Source organism: Hippocampus bargibanti, linkage group LG06 (genome assembly GCF_051943395.1).
Source record: "Hippocampus bargibanti isolate YZ-2025 linkage group LG06, ASM5194339v1, whole genome shotgun sequence".
In the NCBI taxonomy this organism is placed as follows: domain Eukaryota; kingdom Metazoa; phylum Chordata; class Actinopteri; order Syngnathiformes; family Syngnathidae; genus Hippocampus; species Hippocampus bargibanti.
The window spans coordinates 18873219-18891615 of record NC_142739.1 but is presented as its reverse complement, the minus strand read 5'-3'; the positions used below and the strand labels follow the sequence as shown (position 1 = coordinate 18891615).

The following is an 18397-nucleotide window of genomic DNA, read 5'->3' as shown; positions in this document are numbered from 1 at the left end:
CAACCCCAGCTTATTCTCCCAATATGATCAAAAATGATCATCTCCAACTGCATTTAGTTCCGTAATGAGTAGAACATATGTCAATGTTTCACCTTCAGAGTTTTACGATGGAATAGCAAGGTTGGGTGGAGCTGTATGCGGGAAGTTCATTTGTGATGTAACTGCTATGAAACCAGTCATTAAATAATGTGGAATTAATTGGATTCACCACTCCCTTGTCATTTCCTCTCTTCCTCATTCCACCACAGTTATCACAACAGCTGTATGCTTGTGACTTACTGATGAACCAGCTCCTCCATAATATGGCCATATCTTTTAAAAATGACTGAGATAGAAGAACGTTGTACAGGTAATTCTCATTGACCAGGTTTTTTTTTCAGTGCAAAGCAAAGTTCAACATGAAGTGACAGCAGACAGCAGCAAAGGTTAATTTGAGCTGCTCTTTGCCTCACAAGCCAACCGCCCATGATTTTCATGAAACTTGCAGACTTATACAGAAATGCCCCCCAAACTCTTTGTATTCTCAAATCTAATTCATAGTTTTGTTGCTTCTCTCTTTTGAGGGAATGCACAGTATTTTTTCTTTGCTTCTTCTTATGGTGCCGCTGTGTGCACTGTGTTCCCAGTTTGTTTTATGTTTGTTTCCTTCCTTCTTTGGGTCACCTGGGTATTATATAGCTATTTTAACTCTACTGACAAAAATATGGGACTTCAACTCTGTTTGATGGCATCCATCACCCAGTCAGTAAAATTGGTCTGGCCCAGCTCTGGCCCACACACGGCAGCGCACTCGGCCCAGATATCGCAATGAATGACGGTCCTGAAGTGGCCCTGGTCCGGCAACCACAATGCGTACCGCATAAGTCCCGTATCAGAGCCACATTCAATCACCTGATTTGGCACGATGCTGGGCCAGAACAGATTCCTGATGTCAGCCTTCATTCAACCTTAACTAAGCCACTTCTTTCATGAGCCATATTTGACCTTCCTTAAAAAAAAAAATCAAAAACGATTGTTATAAAAATGTTTGTCAGAATTTGTCAACCTCACATATAACACCACCTACACTGGAAAACCACACTTTTCTTTAACAGTGAACACAAGAGTCTCATATAGCAATTATATTTTATAATTGACAGAGTTCATTGACGTAATCGTATCACAGTTACAATAGCATCTGAACAGAATAGTGACCATGATGTATTGAAAATGGTGCTGCTGTTTTATTTTCTTAGTTGACAGTAGTTGTTTTTTAACAGATAAAACATACATTTTGTAAATCCATGTATTCGCTCTTTCAGAGTACAGTATGAAAAATGTTAAGGTTAAGTATTCCATTCATCAGTAAAATTGATGCAGTGGTCTCTGCTACAAGTGGAAGATAGGGACCCTGCACTGCCACTAGTAAGCACCCACCGCCCCCATTCCGAGGCACACAAAATGGAGTGAACTAAAAAATGATGCTTTAAGGTCTAGAGTTCAAATGTTCAGAGTGGCAATGTAAAATGCTATGTGCGCAAGTAAAAAAAATAATGGTATTCCATCATTATCCATCCATCCATTTTCCATACCGCTTATTCCACTACATGTCTACTAGAGGGTGCTGTTGGCCATGAAATAACTTGTGACTTGAAGTAATAATAATAATAATAATAATAATAATAATAATAATAATAATAAATTTCATTTATAAGCACCTTTCAAAACTTAATACTTTCATGAAACATTGAAATTTTACTATGGACATGTGGATTCATGATAACCTCATGAAATTGCAACATTATTTGCTATTTTTGCTAGCTTCGGAGATGTCCAAACTTAGTGACCATACATTCTTGAAAAGTTCTGTTCAGTACAGTATATCTGCAACCAAATAATTTCTCTTTCAGCCATTGTGGGTTGACAAAACTGCTATTAAATTATATATATATATATATATATATATATAAAAGGATCCCATTAAAATGTTCCTGGGGCGACAAAGTTGCTCCAGCTCGTGCTCACTGTTCCTCCTACTACAGCATCAGTGGAGCGCTCATTCTCAGCACTGAAAAGACTGAAAACATACAGTCGGAACAGGACTGATCAAAGACTACTTTCTTCACTGGCAGTGATCATTGAGACAGCGACTTTTAAAACTGAAGAAAGATAAGGAAGGCTTCTACAAAGAAGTTATCGATGCCTTTCTTCAGAAGGAGCGGCACATGGACTTCATTTCTAAGTCAAGGTAACACAATAATAATTTTTTTTTAATTCTGTTTTTCTATGCTACAGTTTGTATATACAAAGAACACTGACATGACATTTCAAACAAAACATGTTAACTTGCCAATCAAATGGTGAATAAGCTACTCAGTAGAGTTCATGTTTGTAAATTTGACTGATGACGCCTCACCAGCCATGAACCTCACCGCATGCCACTGATAGCTAGCGAGATAGATAGATAGATAGATAGATATAGACTGACTGACAGACAGACACTGACAGACAGACACTTTTTTTTCCCCCTTTTTAAATAAATGAATACAATTAAAACTGATTTGGCAGGTCTGGTCATTTTTTTCTTTCAACCCCAGCTTATTCTCCCAATATGATCAAAAATGATCATCTCCAACTGCATTTAGTTCCGTAATGAGTAGAACATATGTCAATGTTTCACCTTCAGAGTTTTACGATGGAATAGCAAGGTTGGGTGGAGCTGTATGCGGGAAGTTCATTTGTGATGTAACTGCTATGAAACCAGTCATTAAATAATGTGGAATTAATTGGATTCACCACTCCCTTGTCATTTCCTCTCTTCCTCATTCCACCACAGTTATCACAACAGCTGTATGCTTGTGACTTACTGATGAACCAGCTCCTCCATAATATGGCCATATCTTTTAAAAATGACTGAGATAGAAGAACGTTGTACAGGTAATTCTCATTGACCAGGTTTTTTTTTCAGTGCAAAGCAAAGTTCAACATGAAGTGACAGCAGACAGCAGCAAAGGTTAATTTGAGCTGCTCTTTGCCTCACAAGCCAACCGCCCATGATTTTCATGAAACTTGCAGACTTATACAGAAATGCCCCCCAAACTCTTTGTATTCTCAAATCTAATTCATAGTTTTGTTGCTTCTCTCTTTTGAGGGAATGCACAGTATTTTTTCTTTGCTTCTTCTTATGGTGCCGCTGTGTGCACTGTGTTCCCAGTTTGTTTTATGTTTGTTTCCTTCCTTCTTTGGGTCACCTGGGTATTATATAGCTATTTTAACTCTACTGACAAAAATATGGGACTTCAACTCTGTTTGATGGCATCCATCACCCAGTCAGTAAAATTGGTCTGGCCCAGCTCTGGCCCACACACGGCAGCGCACTCGGCCCAGATATCGCAATGAATGACGGTCCTGAAGTGGCCCTGGTCCGGCAACCACAATGCGTACCGCATAAGTCCCGTATCAGAGCCACATTCAATCACCTGATTTGGCACGATGCTGGGCCAGAACAGATTCCTGATGTCAGCCTTCATTCAACCTTAACTAAGCCACTTCTTTCATGAGCCATATTTGACCTTCCTTAAAAAAAAAAATCAAAAACGATTGTTATAAAAATGTTTGTCAGAATTTGTCAACCTCACATATAACACCACCTACACTGGAAAACCACACTTTTCTTTAACAGTGAACACAAGAGTCTCATATAGCAATTATATTTTATAATTGACAGAGTTCATTGACGTAATCGTATCACAGTTACAATAGCATCTGAACAGAATAGTGACCATGATGTATTGAAAATGGTGCTGCTGTTTTATTTTCTTAGTTGACAGTAGTTGTTTTTTAACAGATAAAACATACATTTTGTAAATCCATGTATTCGCTCTTTCAGAGTACAGTATGAAAAATGTTAAGGTTAAGTATTCCATTCATCAGTAAAATTGATGCAGTGGTCTCTGCTACAAGTGGAAGATAGGGACCCTGCACTGCCACTAGTAAGCACCCACCGCCCCCATTCCGAGGCACACAAAATGGAGTGAACTAAAAAATGATGCTTTAAGGTCTAGAGTTCAAATGTTCAGAGTGGCAATGTAAAATGCTATGTGCGCAAGTAAAAAAAATAATGGTATTCCATCATTATCCATCCATCCATTTTCCATACCGCTTATTCCTCAGGGTCGCGGGGGGTGCTGGAGCCTATCTCAGCTGTCTTCAGGCACGAGGCGGGGGACACCCTGAATTGGTTGCAAGAGAACATGCAGAGAACATGCAAACTCCACACGTGAACCGGCGACCTCTGCACTGTGAAGCAGGTGTGCTAACCACTCGACTACTGGGCTGCCCTTCCATTATTATTATTATTATTATTTATTAATAATAATAATAATAATAATACATTTAATTTATAAGCGCCTTTCAAAACTCAAGGATACTTTACAGTGACAGGATATTTTCTTCTGCGGCTGAGCAGCGGCAGCCACATGCGCCAGCGTTCACTCAATTGGCTAATTTAGTTTTGCCTATAACAACACCGAAAGAGAATCACCAGCAAAGCTCCAACGCCATCAAGCATGTGCCCTATTATGAATTCTTGTTTAATAACGACTAGTTAAATTCTTCAGCTGAATCCATCTTGCTTGAGGCTCATCAATCGTTTTGAGCTTGCACACGAGCCGAATGTGAGACGGCAGCTAAAACTGCTGTGACCGCATAAATTGGCAAACAAATATATGCATACTACAACTTCATTTACACACAATCATCCATGTCAGGGAATTTAAGCAAACAGTGAATGTCTCATCGAAGTTGAATACAGGGACTAACAGCTGCAAAACGAGAGAAGCAAAAACAAAATTCTCTCATACGGTACATTGAAAGACTGCCAACAAGACAAATGAAAATAAAAACAAATAAAACCGAACAATAGCACAAAAATTCCCTAATAATACTTGTATTGCTTTGGCCTAGTCACATTCTAATGGAAATAGACACATTTTAGTAAATAAAGGTAAATAAAGGACAACCTTCCACCCCCCCTTCCAAATTATAAAAATAGGTGAATTTGTCAATGCCGAGCAACAAATGTGTGGGAGTTCACTCTTTATAAAAGCTAACCAAAAACAATGTTAAAATACTGCGTCCATAGGTCAGTAGTTAAAGACCTGTACAACCAAACCCCAATAGTTACGTCTGTCGTTTTACAAATTATTCTGACTCAAATCGACAGGATAATGAACCGCGGGGAAACCACCATCAGGTTGTTCTATGTGACAAAGTATTACGAAATCCTTGAAGAGGAAACGTCAAGGCATTTTGCACAGTTGTATTTTCAAGAAATTCACATTTCTATTGAGATTTTTGGGCAATTAGCCACTTGAATCCCTTAAATCTTGACCCTGAGTTGTCCCCATGTTCATCATTTAACATCGCGGCACAGTAATAAAAGGACGATGACCGAGACTGATTCGATTGAATTTATCGAGGAACAAAAGGTTTCTTCAACTTGCCCTCCTCCCACAATGTGCCGTGTCTTTGTCAAAAACTGGACTGACAAGTTTGCAGTTGAGGCTTTTCTGTGTGCGTGAAACGTGATGACATGCCGCACCTGAGGCTTTTCTGTTCTTGCTCTGACACCAGTTATCTTTTGAATTAATTCATCTTTTAATCTGATTTCCTTACTGTGGGAAATGCCTCAGTGGCCTTGATGGACACAATTAGGTGAAAAGATTAAATCACTTGCACACATCCAAAAAGAAACAAAGGTTTAAACATGGCATGCCCTGACGCATAGATGCCGAAAAGGATGTCCTTCAAAAACCCAAAATATTGCACACATATCCCTTAATCCTTCCTTCATCATTTTTTTTCACGTGAAACGAGGATTTCAAGCACGTGTTTCATTTATTTGAACAAATGTTATGACAGGTGTGGGCATACTTGATTTAAATTTTGTTCATGGTGAAAAATAGGTTTGCTCGTTTTGGGAGCATTCCACCTGGAAAACACATTGCTTTGTAGTTGTTTGGATTGGATTGGATTGGATTTGCCTTTATTAGTTTCACAGTGGAGAAATTTACATTTCACAGCAGCAAAGTGATGAAAGGAATGAAAGTAAAAAAAGAAATACATGAGCTGCTGGAAAGGCAGCCACTCTTTGGGATGTTGAATGAACTTTTGCATTATTTCAATGAACACTGAGCGTAGACCAATGACCCTAATTTGGATCTGCACCAAAATTGTACAGTTTCATCGATGCCCACCTGCTGTGTGGGCATCTGTTGTGCAACAAACTATTCACCCACAAATTGCAAAGAATGCCCTGGCAGAAACAACAGGAAGTAAACAGAGCAACTACATTTACAGTATCTCGTTACACTCCTTAATGTAATGGGTTCCAGATATTGGACACATCCCACTTTTACAGTACACGATGGTTTCTTGAAGTTGTTCGTGATTTTGTAAGAGTACACCATGAAAATGTAGCCTCCCCAGTTGAAATACAAAGAGATCGCCACTTATCTCTGAAGTCAGAAGTTTGATGAATTACAAAATCTGAGGTTCATAAAGGAAGCAAGCAGGATTCACTCAGTACAATTCTGTACTGTTGAGCCGCTCTTTACCCACGCCACCAGCACAACGACTGACCCTCTTTCAACTGGACTCCATTATTGTTGTAATAGCTAAAATAGTTTCTTTATAATGGTCCCTTTGCATTACCGGGTGTTTTTAAAGTTGTGCCAGCCTGTTAATCAGACAACTATGCATTTCGTGCGAACAGGATCTCGTTACGCTGCAATGAAGACTTCAGTACAGGTACTTAGCTTGTCCACATTCCTGAATGCCAGTCAATGTCAACGTTTTTGTCAAAGGTATTCAGGATTGTGGTTACTTCATCCAAATCACTTTTGAGAACCACAAGACTGGCGCTTCATGACCCGGTATTCTTGTGTTTCAAAGCTTATTGGGCACTGGAAATATAGCCATCCATTTTCTTTTTCTCCAGTCAACCACAGAATGTGTTTAGGCAGACAACTGTTCACATCTAAAGTAATTTCAAATGGCAATGTTCTGGCTTCAAATACACACTAAATAAATCAAAATTAAATTTAGTAGCGAGTAACGCCAAAATACTATGGAATCATTCAATTCTAAAGAAAAAAAAAGTCATCAACCTGTAAATTTCCATTGCCAAAACTAACAACTACATCAGGTTGGAACTGCTTGTGAGTCTGCAGTTAAATAGAAGTGAGTACAAAGCTGTTGCACCAAGTGGATAAACATGATTCCTGCTTCATTTCAAAACAAAGGGCAGGATTACCAAACTTCTTAAAGGTTAGCCATCACGCAATGTTGCCCAAAATCCAAAACAAGTACAAACAACCGGGTAAGCGTGTCAAAGGCAAGCACCCTCGTGGAGTGAAGTAAACGTCAACGCGTCAGCCCCCCCCCCCCCCCCAAAAAAAAAAATAAATAAATAAAAAATAAAAAAATTAATGAAAGGAAATGGGATTCACATCCAGAGAAAGCTCAACAAAACCCATCAACAATAAATGTAAACAGAAAAAAAACATGTATAGTAGGCTAAGGAAAAGAAAATTTCAGTACAGTGGATGATATAGAAAAGTGATTCTGATGGCACTAAAACATTTGTTTGGTGTTCCAAGGAGATTTATGAAGATGACTGTCGGAATAAAACGTGCACATTTCCACAGTCATTGATTATAAGGGGTTGGGTGTCATTACGTCTTCAATCAAAGTACAACTTGACGTTCAAGTTTTGGACACTTTTCTTATTCCATCAATTGAATGGATGTTTGGGGATGATCAAGCGGAGATTGCATCAAGCCACCAAGCAACAACTGAAATCATTCATTGGATAAAGACATATAAGGTCAACATCATGGGCTGCAAGTGGTCTGGATATTAATCCAATTGAAATCTTTGGTGGAAATTGAAGCAAATGGCCCACGGTCAAGTTCCAACCTATAAAATGGATCAAGCTTAGATACTTGGCTGCAGATTGCTGTTTGTCATGAATTACAGCTGTTCGTGAAGACAGAGGTACTGCAACAACTACTGTTTTTGTTTTTCTTTAGTCTGGGAAAGCCGGTAAGCTGGTGCTTCTTTTGAAGGAACTGTGTCGATCGCTGACTTTATTTTGCCCCCTGTACGAAACTTTGAAAGTAGCTCTGTTGCAGTAGTTTTTCTCCGCAGCACGTTTGACAAAGTCCTTTTCAGTAGAACAGGACAAAGAATGTCCGATACTCTCCTTATTGCTAAAATGTTTCTCTGACATAGAATTCCCAGACACGGAAAACGAATCTGTACTTTTGATGGTATACTGATACAGCTTTTCCCTGAAAGCGCTGCTGGTGTTTTGGGCTTTCCGAAAAAGAATGATGTAGCACTTTGGGAGAAAATGACAGCCTAAGATGCCGTAGTTGGAGATGAGAATGACCACCATTTCCACCGCCGGAAGGTACACTCCATCAGTGGTGATGTAGATGGGGATGAAAATCATCCAGGAGGTGAGGTACAGCAGCATGCTGAAGGTGATGAATTTGGCCTCATTGTAGCGCTGTGGTAATTTACGGCCCACGAAGGCGCACACAAAACAAACAAAAGCCAAAAGTGCGATATAGCCCAGCATCACGCCAAAGGCCAAATTTGATCCTTCATCACAGTATTCCAACATCGTTTGGGGTTGCGAAACAACATGTTTGTAAGGGCTCTTGAGGACCAGCCAGCAGATGCAAACAATAACCTGTAATGCTACACAGGCAATGACAATTAAGTAGGACTGGTAATCTTTCCGCAGTGCTCCCTGCATGTCGATATTCAATTGGAATGCCAGAAGGATCTTGAGTGATTTGACCAGGATGCAGGATACGCACACTGTGAAGCTGATACCAAAGAGTACTTGTCGCGCTTTACACTGGAGCGAGCGAGGCTGGCCAACAAACAGCACCACACTGATGAAACTTACAACTAAAGAGTACAAGATGACCTGAGTCAGGGGTCCTCCGGCGGCTCTCACCACAGGGGTGTCTCGCTTATGGAGAAACAGTGCCGACACCAACAGAACCAGCAGGATGCCCAGACCCGAGAACGACAGGAGCGCCAGGGCGAAGCGGTCCTGCCACTTGAAGAAGATAACAGTTTTCGGCAAGCATGTGGCGCTTCCCTGAGGAGACCACTGGCTGTTTTTATCACAGCTCATACATTCGTCCATATCTGCAAGAAGGAAGAGGGACGCCCATGAGAACCTAATGAATGCAAGCGGTTCGTTTAAGACAATGAAAAGGATGGAGACAATTTGTAGACAATTGTGTATGAACCTGTTCGAGTTCCACCTTGCAAGTAATTTGTGACTGCTCTTTCAAGAGCACAAATTGCCCGCTCTGACCCTCTAACCCAGGGGTCGTGAACCTATGGCTCGCGAGCCATATATGGTTCTTTTGATGATTGCATCTGGCTCGCTGATAAAACTAAATACATACTAAATACATCAACAGTAGCCAAAATGGAACTGTATAGTGCCACTTTATCAGTTTTTTTTGACGACGATACTAGTGCAGCGTGTTCTACCGGAAACAAATTCCTTGTGTGTTCTACATACTTGGCAATAAAGATGATTCTGATTCTGATATTATCGCTTTTTCGCTGTTAATTTCCTGTTTAGGCAGCAGTTGGTGGAATTTTGATTAGATGATACTGACCGATGGCCGTTAATGTCGAAACAGGTAAACGCCCCCTTTTAAATAATAAGCCTGACGAGTAAAAAAAATACGAGTGTCGTACCCTTCAGGTTGAATGGACAGAAGGATTCGCCTTTGTGGAGAGAAAAAGTTCTGCCGTGATTCTAATTTGCAATGAAGCAATACCATGAATGAAACACTTGAATATCAGTGGCACTTTGACAAGCCCCATGCTAACGTTAGTATCAATATACTTCTGTGAGAGACAGCAGAATGCAAGCAGACAAGCTAATGAGCAGTGTGCAGGCTAGCTAGCAGTAACTTCGCCTCTGGACCTGGCAAGTTGACTTTCATTCAGATCGTTTGGCTGGATTTTTACCAATCATGAGGAACGGAAAACCATTCATGTTATTGGTATTATCACAAAGTTGTTTGAAATGCGACATTCTGACATTTTGTTGAAATCACGTGCGTGCGTGTTTGCTCTAACCCGAACTTCAACTTGGAATGGCAGACGGCAATCACTTGCACTGCACAATAGGGTCAGGAGCCTCGAGAAGGAGCATCAAACACCTGAAACGCTGATAACAATGAAGCACAAATAACATCGTCACACCCAAATTAGGTTTGGAAAATGAGAAACGATTGCTTTGCATGAAAAGCATGCTAGTAGCTCGCTAATGCAACCAAGCTGCTTCCTGCCAAAGACCTCCAAACCTACCACAGCATTCAAAACATGTTTACTTAGCACTCAAGCTAATGTAAGCATCAAAAGCATCCCAATAGTTAGTTTGTCTTGGTCCGTGTCAGAAAATATACTCAGAAGTAATAATCTGTTCATTGTGTGCACGTCGATGAGAAGGTTTCTTCAGCCGTCATCTGTACAAAAGTGAAGGTTTCGGACGTTTCGCCTCCTATCCAAGAGGCTTCGTCAGCGAACTAAAGTCTGACTGGTCGTATCGGCCCCATTTATATATCCCTAATGTCCAGACATGGTGGCGCCGGACACAGCTATGATAGGTCCCTACTCTCAGGTTGGGTGGGGGCAGGGGACCCCTCCCTGTGGCCCCACTGATTGTTCCTACATTCCTGACTAATGGCTGGCCTATTACCCTCACTCCCACCTGTATCACCTCATCACCATAACGACCCTCATCAGCATTACGAAAGTTGCCTAACCTGTTTTGCCTAAGCAGGCTATTGTATGAACGATCCAAATTGAACCTCACCCCACCAGACCGGTTTAATGAAGGATTTTGTTGTTTTATAAGAATCACTTCTTTTACCCCCCTTTCAAACCATCTATGTTCTTTCGCTAAGATTTTAACCTCATTGTCGTCAAATGAGTGGTTGCTAGCTTATAGGTGCAAATGTACTGCCGATTGAGGTCCACTTATATTATCCCTGCGATGTTGATAAAGTCTTTTTTTGAGAATTTGTTGAGTCTCCCCAATGTACTGCTCTTTACAATTTTCATTCTTACAATGTATGGAATAAACTACATTACTCAGACGTATTATTATTATTATTATTATTATTATTATTATTATTATTATTATTATGATCAGGGCATTGTCATCAAATGATGAGTATAGTTTTTGCTTTTTTGAATGTTGCTGTGCCAATGACCATTTTTGGGATCATTTTACAGAGCGAGTTGCTTGTTCTGTAGCCACAAAGGGACATAAGTCTTTTTGTGCTGGTCCCAAGCCCGGATAAATACAGACGGTTGTGTCAGGAAGGGCATCCGACGTAAAAGCTTGGCCAAAACAAACATGCAGATCAAACCTCTGAAGATGGAGGGCACTGATTTGCTGTGGCGACCACTTGTAGGGAAAAGCCGAAAGGAAAAGAAGTTAAGAAACAAAAAAGTGAATTTGGTTGTCCTTTAAGGCTTATTTAATTTAAAATTATATTTTATGGAGACCTGGGAATGGATTATTCTCATTTTAATAGTTTCCTATGGGAAATTAATTCACTTCGCCTTACACACTCTGTCTGGGAACCAATTAAGTTCGTAAGCCAGGGGCCCCACTGTAGTTTAAAGAAAAGACATCTTAATATTTGTCCTCTTTCATTCAAGGAGAGAACTCCATATGGCTCCAATTAGTCTTTTTCTTAATAATAATAATAATAATAATAATAATAATAATAATAATAATAATAATAATAATAATAATAATAATAATAAGAAGAAGAAGAAGAAGAAATTTCATTCATAAGCACCTTTTCAAAACTCTCAAGTTTTTATGTGGGTGACCAGCGGCAGCCACACGCGCCAGTGTTCACTCAACCCGGAATAACTCAAATAGATCGAAAGCTAGCTAGCTAGCTAATAGATAGCCAATAGCTAGCTAGCTAGATAGTTAATAGATAGCTAGCTATATAGCTAATAGATAGCTAGCTATATAGCTAATAGCTAGCTAGATAGATAGCTAATAGATAGCTAGATAGCCAGCTAGCTAGATAGACAAAATACATTTAAAGGGATAAAAAAAGAAAGAAACTACACTAAATAAAGCAAACGGTGTTTGGATTTTCAGGTTGATACTAATGACATTGATCATAAAATAAAGACAAATGATCATATCTAAATGCACCATTGATTATTATTATTATTATTGCTATTATTAATAGCATCATTATTATGTATTTATTTATTTGCTTGTTCGTTTACGATTTATTTATTTATGTATTTATTTATTCATTTGGAATACATGACTTAACTATTTTATAACATATTTACGCCTTTGCTTTTCACAGACCAAGTGAAGCTTGACTCACAAGGTGCTTAATTGTGTGCCTTGCCTGACTGAAGGGTAATTAATGTTACTTTGTCTTGGCACATGAAAGTGGAAAGATGCCTTGTGTGCAGCATGTCTGTGCCCACAGGCTAATTACTTGCCTGTGTCATTGGAGTAGTAATTCTCGGTACAGTTGATGCACTCATAACAACAAGTGTGTAGCCCCTCCGATGTTTTCTTGAACTCACCAGGCATGCAGCTATTGGAACATTTTGAGACTATTTTCTGTAAAGCAAGGAAAAAAATCATATTGGCATTTTTTATTCTTCACCAGCGCTGTGTCAACGTCATTAGGTAATCAGAAAGATTTCACCAAGACAGGCTTCTTAGGTGAAAATTTGAGTGTTGCAATAAATGTGACCAGTACATGAAAGGTTGTGTATTATAATAAATGTGACCAATAGATTCAGTAAGCATGCACTATGTTTGTGTCTACAAAGTGATATGGAGGTAGCGAGGTGAGATGTGATGCAGGTGGGGGGGGGGGGGGGGGGTCACCTGCAAGTCTTGAAAACGACCCGTGGAGTTGCTGTCTGTTAGGGTGAAGGTGTTGACTTGTGGGCTGTACTCGGCAACAATGTCCTGAACATCAATTTTCCCTTCAATTGACCTCCATAGGACAACATCATAACCTTGGTTGATGTCACCTTGGTTGTCAAATGTGTATTTCTTCCCATGAGAATCAAATGCATGACTACGAAGCACTTCCAATACCTGCAAAAAAATAAAACCTGAGTATTAACAACTTTTGTCTTGAAGATATAGTCTTCCTGTAACAATCTGATTTTTTTTCACACCACAATATTGCACCTGTTTTTGGTGTCGGCTTTTCCATCGTACAATATGATTTTGTCCAAACCTCCATTTTCTACATATGCAGTTGAAATTTAAAAAGGGGATCACATTCAGACACATTTTAAGAAAACATACTGTATGTTTACCTTCATACTTCTTTACTTATGTGTGTGTGTGTGTGTGTGTGTGTGTGTGTGTGTGTGTGTGTGTGTGTGTGTGTGTGTGTGTGTGTGTGTGTGCGTGTGTGTGTGCGTGTGTGTGTGCGTGTGCGTGTGCGTGTGTGTGTGTATTTAAGAAAGAAAATACAATTCCAAACACCAGTTAAAATGTTTTTTTCCTCTTTCAACATGAATGTGAGCCACATACACTACAAGTGTTATCCGTGAAAGAATCGAATTCCCTGTGTGTCTTCAACTTGACAGTCTGTTTATTTTAAAACACAGATTTAGATGTGGCGAACCAGGAAATCATACCGAGATGCGTGTCTGGTTCTAATCCGGAGTCTTAAACCTACAGTATTTCATCTCTTCCCCTAATGCACGATAAACATCTCAACTATTTGACCTTGTTTCAATGCCATCGCCAACACTTTGTATTTCCCGTTTCATTAGTACTTACCCCAAGACACATCTTCAGAAAATCTCTTCTTAGCTTACTCATTGAAATTTACCCAGCAGCTGTTCTCCACCACAATTTAGCATTCACTCAAAGGTGTGTATGGCTGGATGTGCATACGGTTGTCTTTCAATATTAGTTATGTAAGTGGGTAAGTAACATTGACTGTACCTCCCAGGGTTGCAGGCTGCCAGGAGTTTTACAATCTCTGCTCCTACAGAGAGAAGCTACAGCTTGAGCTATGGCGGCCACAGCCAATTCGATACTCAAAACTGTGGCCGGGTTTATGTTTTCTCTGATGGTCTTCACCACTTGAGATGCCAGTGAAATGTTTCCGGAAGGCTGGCTGATATTCGTCAGCATGGTGAGTTCTTGCAGGAAGGCGGTAATCCATGTGTTGTTGGAGCCGGTGGCCTCCAGCCTGTCCAGGTACTCGTTGAAGGATGACACTTTGACGGTTTTGAAGTTGAAGCCCACGACATGTCCTATATCTGCGAGGTTGAGGTCTCCTTGCACCGAGCTTGCGGTGGACCAGCTGTCACTGGCCAACCACACTCTCTTCATGGAATCAATGCTTCGCCCTTTTCCCAGAATCTCATTCCTCATTTCCTGGTAAAGGTCTTTCATGTGTGACGTCTTTGAGAAGGACACAATGATCTGCGCTTTTGGATTTTTATAGATGGTTTGAACAGCTATTCCCAAGGCAGAGCGTAAATCCTGATCCGTACTGGTGCTGGGAAGGATGCATTTGAATGCTAAACAGATTCCGCTTTTCGCGGCTTGATCGGCAAAGTGCTCAAGTGCCGAACGACCGTAATCACCATCCGAGATGACCATTCCCACCCAGTTCCAGCCATGATGCTTGATGAGGTTAACCATGGCAGCTGTCTGGTGCTCATCATTAGGAACTGTCCTCATGAAGCTGGGGAAGCGGTGCTTGTCACTAAGAATCACAGCTGTTGATGAATAACTGATCTGCAGACATGAAGGGCATTGTTAGTTGTCATCGGGAAAGGGAACAGGTTGAATATGAAAAGAACATGAGGAGGACTAACTTTAACCACCACTCTTTTTTTGTAGTTGTTTTGGACAATACATAACCATGGTTACATATAGGTCATTTGTGGGATACAAAGATCTTCCCGGAACAAAAATATTCACGTACTGTAAAATACGTATACTATCATTGTTGTAGTACGCACATCTATATAAATCAAACTGAGAAAAACTCCAAACGTACTTGCGGAATCATGTCAAGGGCGAGATGCCTGGCAACAACAATTGACATTTCGGAAAAGGCCGAGCCCAAAATGGCAACAATTGGTTGATCACATGGAGAGCTTGCGTGTTCTGTTCCACACTTTGCCTGCTGGATGAAGTCAGCTGTGGCTCTTAGACCCATGCTGACATCTCTGCAGGAGTCTTGCATCCGGTAACCCAGAGTAATGTCCAGATCCACCAGGGGAGGTGATTTATTCATGACATCAATTGCATTGATCATAGCCAGCATTAGTTCGATACCCTTCACTGATAACCTGCGTTCAAAAAAACAAAACAAAACAAAACATTTTTTAATCCAGCGCTATGCACTTTCACACATTTACCCCAATGGATTTTTCTCCACTGGGCCCTGTACACTTGCACATCCGCAAAATGGTATTATGATGGTGCAAAAAGACATCGCCAGACTAATTGGAACACCCTTTTATCAGAAGTTCAAACAATGTGTGAAGGGTTGACTCAACTGACCAAATCCCAATTTTCAGGGTCCTATTATGAGTATTTTTTTCATATAAGCTATATTGTGAATTGTGTACCGTATATCCCACCATCCAGCCATTCAACCATTTTTCCGATCCCGATTCCGATTCCGATCCAGAAGAAACAAATGTGTGCTCAGCCTCACACCGAACGGCTATTTTCAAGGATCAATTATTCTACATCTAATGCTTTTGGAATGTGGGAGGAACTCACGGAGTACCTGGAGAAAACCCACGCATGGAAACTCCACACAGAAAACCACAACCGGAATCGAACCTTGCGCTTCTGCACTGTGAAGTCAATGCGCGAACCACTGAGTCACCGGGTCGACCGATTTGTGTCCAAGCAAATTTTGAATAGCAGTCAACAACTGTTTGAAGGCTGGATCCCGTACAGACCTCAGCAATTTCCATGTTTTCTCCCTGGAGATGTTTTGCCAGAGATTCACTATAATCAGCTTCACTTCATTCTTGTTTGTAAGTTTTGCTGCCTGGGTGCTGGAGCCTATCCCAACCGTCTTCAGGCACTCGGCGGGGGACACCCTGAATTGGTTGCCAGCCAATCGTAGGGCACACAAAGACAAACAAGAGTCACTCTCACACCTCAGACAATTTAGAGTGCTCAATCAGCCTGGCATGCATGTTTTGGAACGTGGGAGGAAACCGGAGGACCCAGAGATGAATGGGGAATCATTTTAAATAGAATTAACAATAGCAACTAGTCAAATCGCAAACTGCAATTGCAGACTGCTGACGCAGGCCTGAGGAGAACATGCAAGCTTCACACAGGGAGGCCGGACTGGGTCTTGAACTCACAACCTCTGCACTGTGAAGCCGGTGGGCTAACCACTCAATTACCAGGCCGCCCTATTAGAATTTCTTCTTCTTCTCCTTATTATTATTATTATTATTATTATTATTATTATTATTATTATTATTATTATGACTTGAAAGCGGAAAATCTTTATCCAGTTTCGCTCAGTTGCTTCTTCTGTAGCCACAAGGGGACACAAAGTCTTATTGTGCCGGTCCCAAGCCCGGATAAATCAGAATCAGAATCAGAATCAGAATCAGAATCATCTTTATTGCCAAGTATGTAGAACACACAAGGAATTTGTTTCCGGTAGAACACGCTGCACTAGTATCGTTGTCAAAAAAAACTGCTAAGTGGCACAATACAGATCTTTGTGTCAGGAAGGGCATCCGACGTAAAAGCTTGGCCAAAACAAAAATGCCAATCAAACCTCTTAAAATGGAGGACACTGATTCGCTGTGGCGACCCCTTAAAGGGAACAGCCGAAAGGAAAAGAAGAAGAAGAAGTCATATTCTCCCTTTCCTCATCTATCACTGAGCATCTACTCCTCGAGTGTGACTGCGCTCACAAGGTCGACACATTCACACATGCCATCAACAAATAAAAGTTGACTTTAAAAAGTTCTTTTGTGGGTCTAAATGTATTCATATCTTGGATAGATGCTGTTTATATTCACACACGGACAATCACAATATTACAACCATGTAAACATTATAATGAGACCAATTATAATCGGAATGAATACAGGTAATGTCATTTTAAAAAACAACAGATGCCATTGAAAAGCTCCACCAAATGTCCTGCTTTTAGAAAGCTTTAAAAAAGGGTTTTGATTGACAGTCATTGATGTCTCGTGTCAAGAACAGGTTGATAATTGTAGTTTTAGGTAACAGCGGTGTACAACTGTGCTGTATCCTATTGAAAGATGTATCATATTTTGGTCACCTCAATTAGTTACACGAGCAAGTTGAAATTATTAGTAGCAGGTAAGTTATTATACTGTATACTGTACTGGTCTTTGCGTTGTTGTACTATGTCAGGGTTATTTTAAACATTGCATTATTATTAGCAGTGGTTGTAGTAGCTGTCAGTCAGACACATCAATGGTTAAAAAATTGTCCTGGTTTGCCTTTTATGTAGTATATATCACACAAACCTGGCATCTGAACCAATGCAGACTTTTTTCTTTTTAATCCTCTTTAATGTCAAACTAACTGTCCACTTACTTGGAAAACATATTCAGCAAAATAACTAAAAAGGATATTCAAATGAATCAGAAGGAACATTCCGAGACAATGGAGCATATAACATAAGTGACACGGGGTGGAAAAACCTTATTCCGTATTAGATTTATGCGGAAGTTGAACTTACCCAACACACTTGTGAAACTGGGGAGCAAAGGAACTGTCATATTTGTCAACACCTACATGGAGAGGGAACATTCCTCCTATGATAACATGTCCTCTGGCTGTACCTTCTGGTGCTTTCGTATCATATTCCAAGGCAATTTTCCCCAAAATAATGCAACATAAATTGACGTACAAATAAAGTATCGCTGAAATCTGTGCCATAATTATGCCCTCTCCTTCCCTCCCTTCTCTCACTGGCTCGTCTGCACCACTTTACGTCAGGCAAAGTGATGCATTTCTTTTTAAGCATCTTTGCTGGGGCAAAGAAAACCACTCCTCTAGCTTTGTCATTCTCAAGTCTGTGATCTAATTACCTCTCCATTGGCCCTGCCCACTCTTATGTGACAGCCATGTGACTCAATGTTTCAGCAACATATTTCTTGTTGTGCATAAAGCATATTTTCTCTAGATGATTAGCGGGTGCAGTGGTTTACTCTGTATGGAAATTGGCCAATCACATACTTTAAAAACCATCATTTAAAATAAAATTAATGATTCCAAGTCTGATACAGTGTAAAATCACGG

General features: G+C 40.3%; 1 protein-coding gene across 1 annotated transcript; it reads right to left on the bottom strand.

Annotated features, from left to right (window-relative positions):
- Positions 1–6008: 6008 nt before the first annotated feature.
- gprc6a (G protein-coupled receptor, class C, group 6, member A) lies at positions 6009–18070 on the bottom strand. The gene is made up of 6 exons (XM_088999310.1): positions 17835–18070; positions 15129–15423; positions 14060–14863; positions 12977–13192; positions 12580–12703; positions 6009–9210 (listed from the first exon to the last, which is right to left on the bottom strand). The coding sequence occupies exons 1-6, from the start codon at positions 18032–18034 to the stop codon at positions 8069–8071; spliced, it is 2781 nt and encodes a 926-aa protein (XP_088855436.1). The 5' UTR covers positions 18035–18070; the 3' UTR covers positions 6009–8068.
- Positions 18071–18397: the final 327 nt, after the last annotated feature.

What these genes read in the sequence shown, in the direction of transcription:
- gprc6a (XM_088999310.1), bottom strand. Translation starts at nt 18,034, where the DNA reads ATGGCACAGATTTCAGCGATACTTTATTTGTACGTCAATTTATGTTGC. An exon ending in CCCTTGACATGATTCCGCAA is followed by an intron (nt 14,864 to 15,128) that starts GTACGTTTGGAG and finishes TCATGTCTGCAG; the next exon opens with ATCAGTTATTCATCAACAGC. An exon ending in GCAGCCTGCAACCCTGGGAG is followed by an intron (nt 13,193 to 14,059) that starts GTACAGTCAATG and finishes ATTTTTTTGCAG; the next exon opens with GTATTGGAAGTGCTTCGTAG.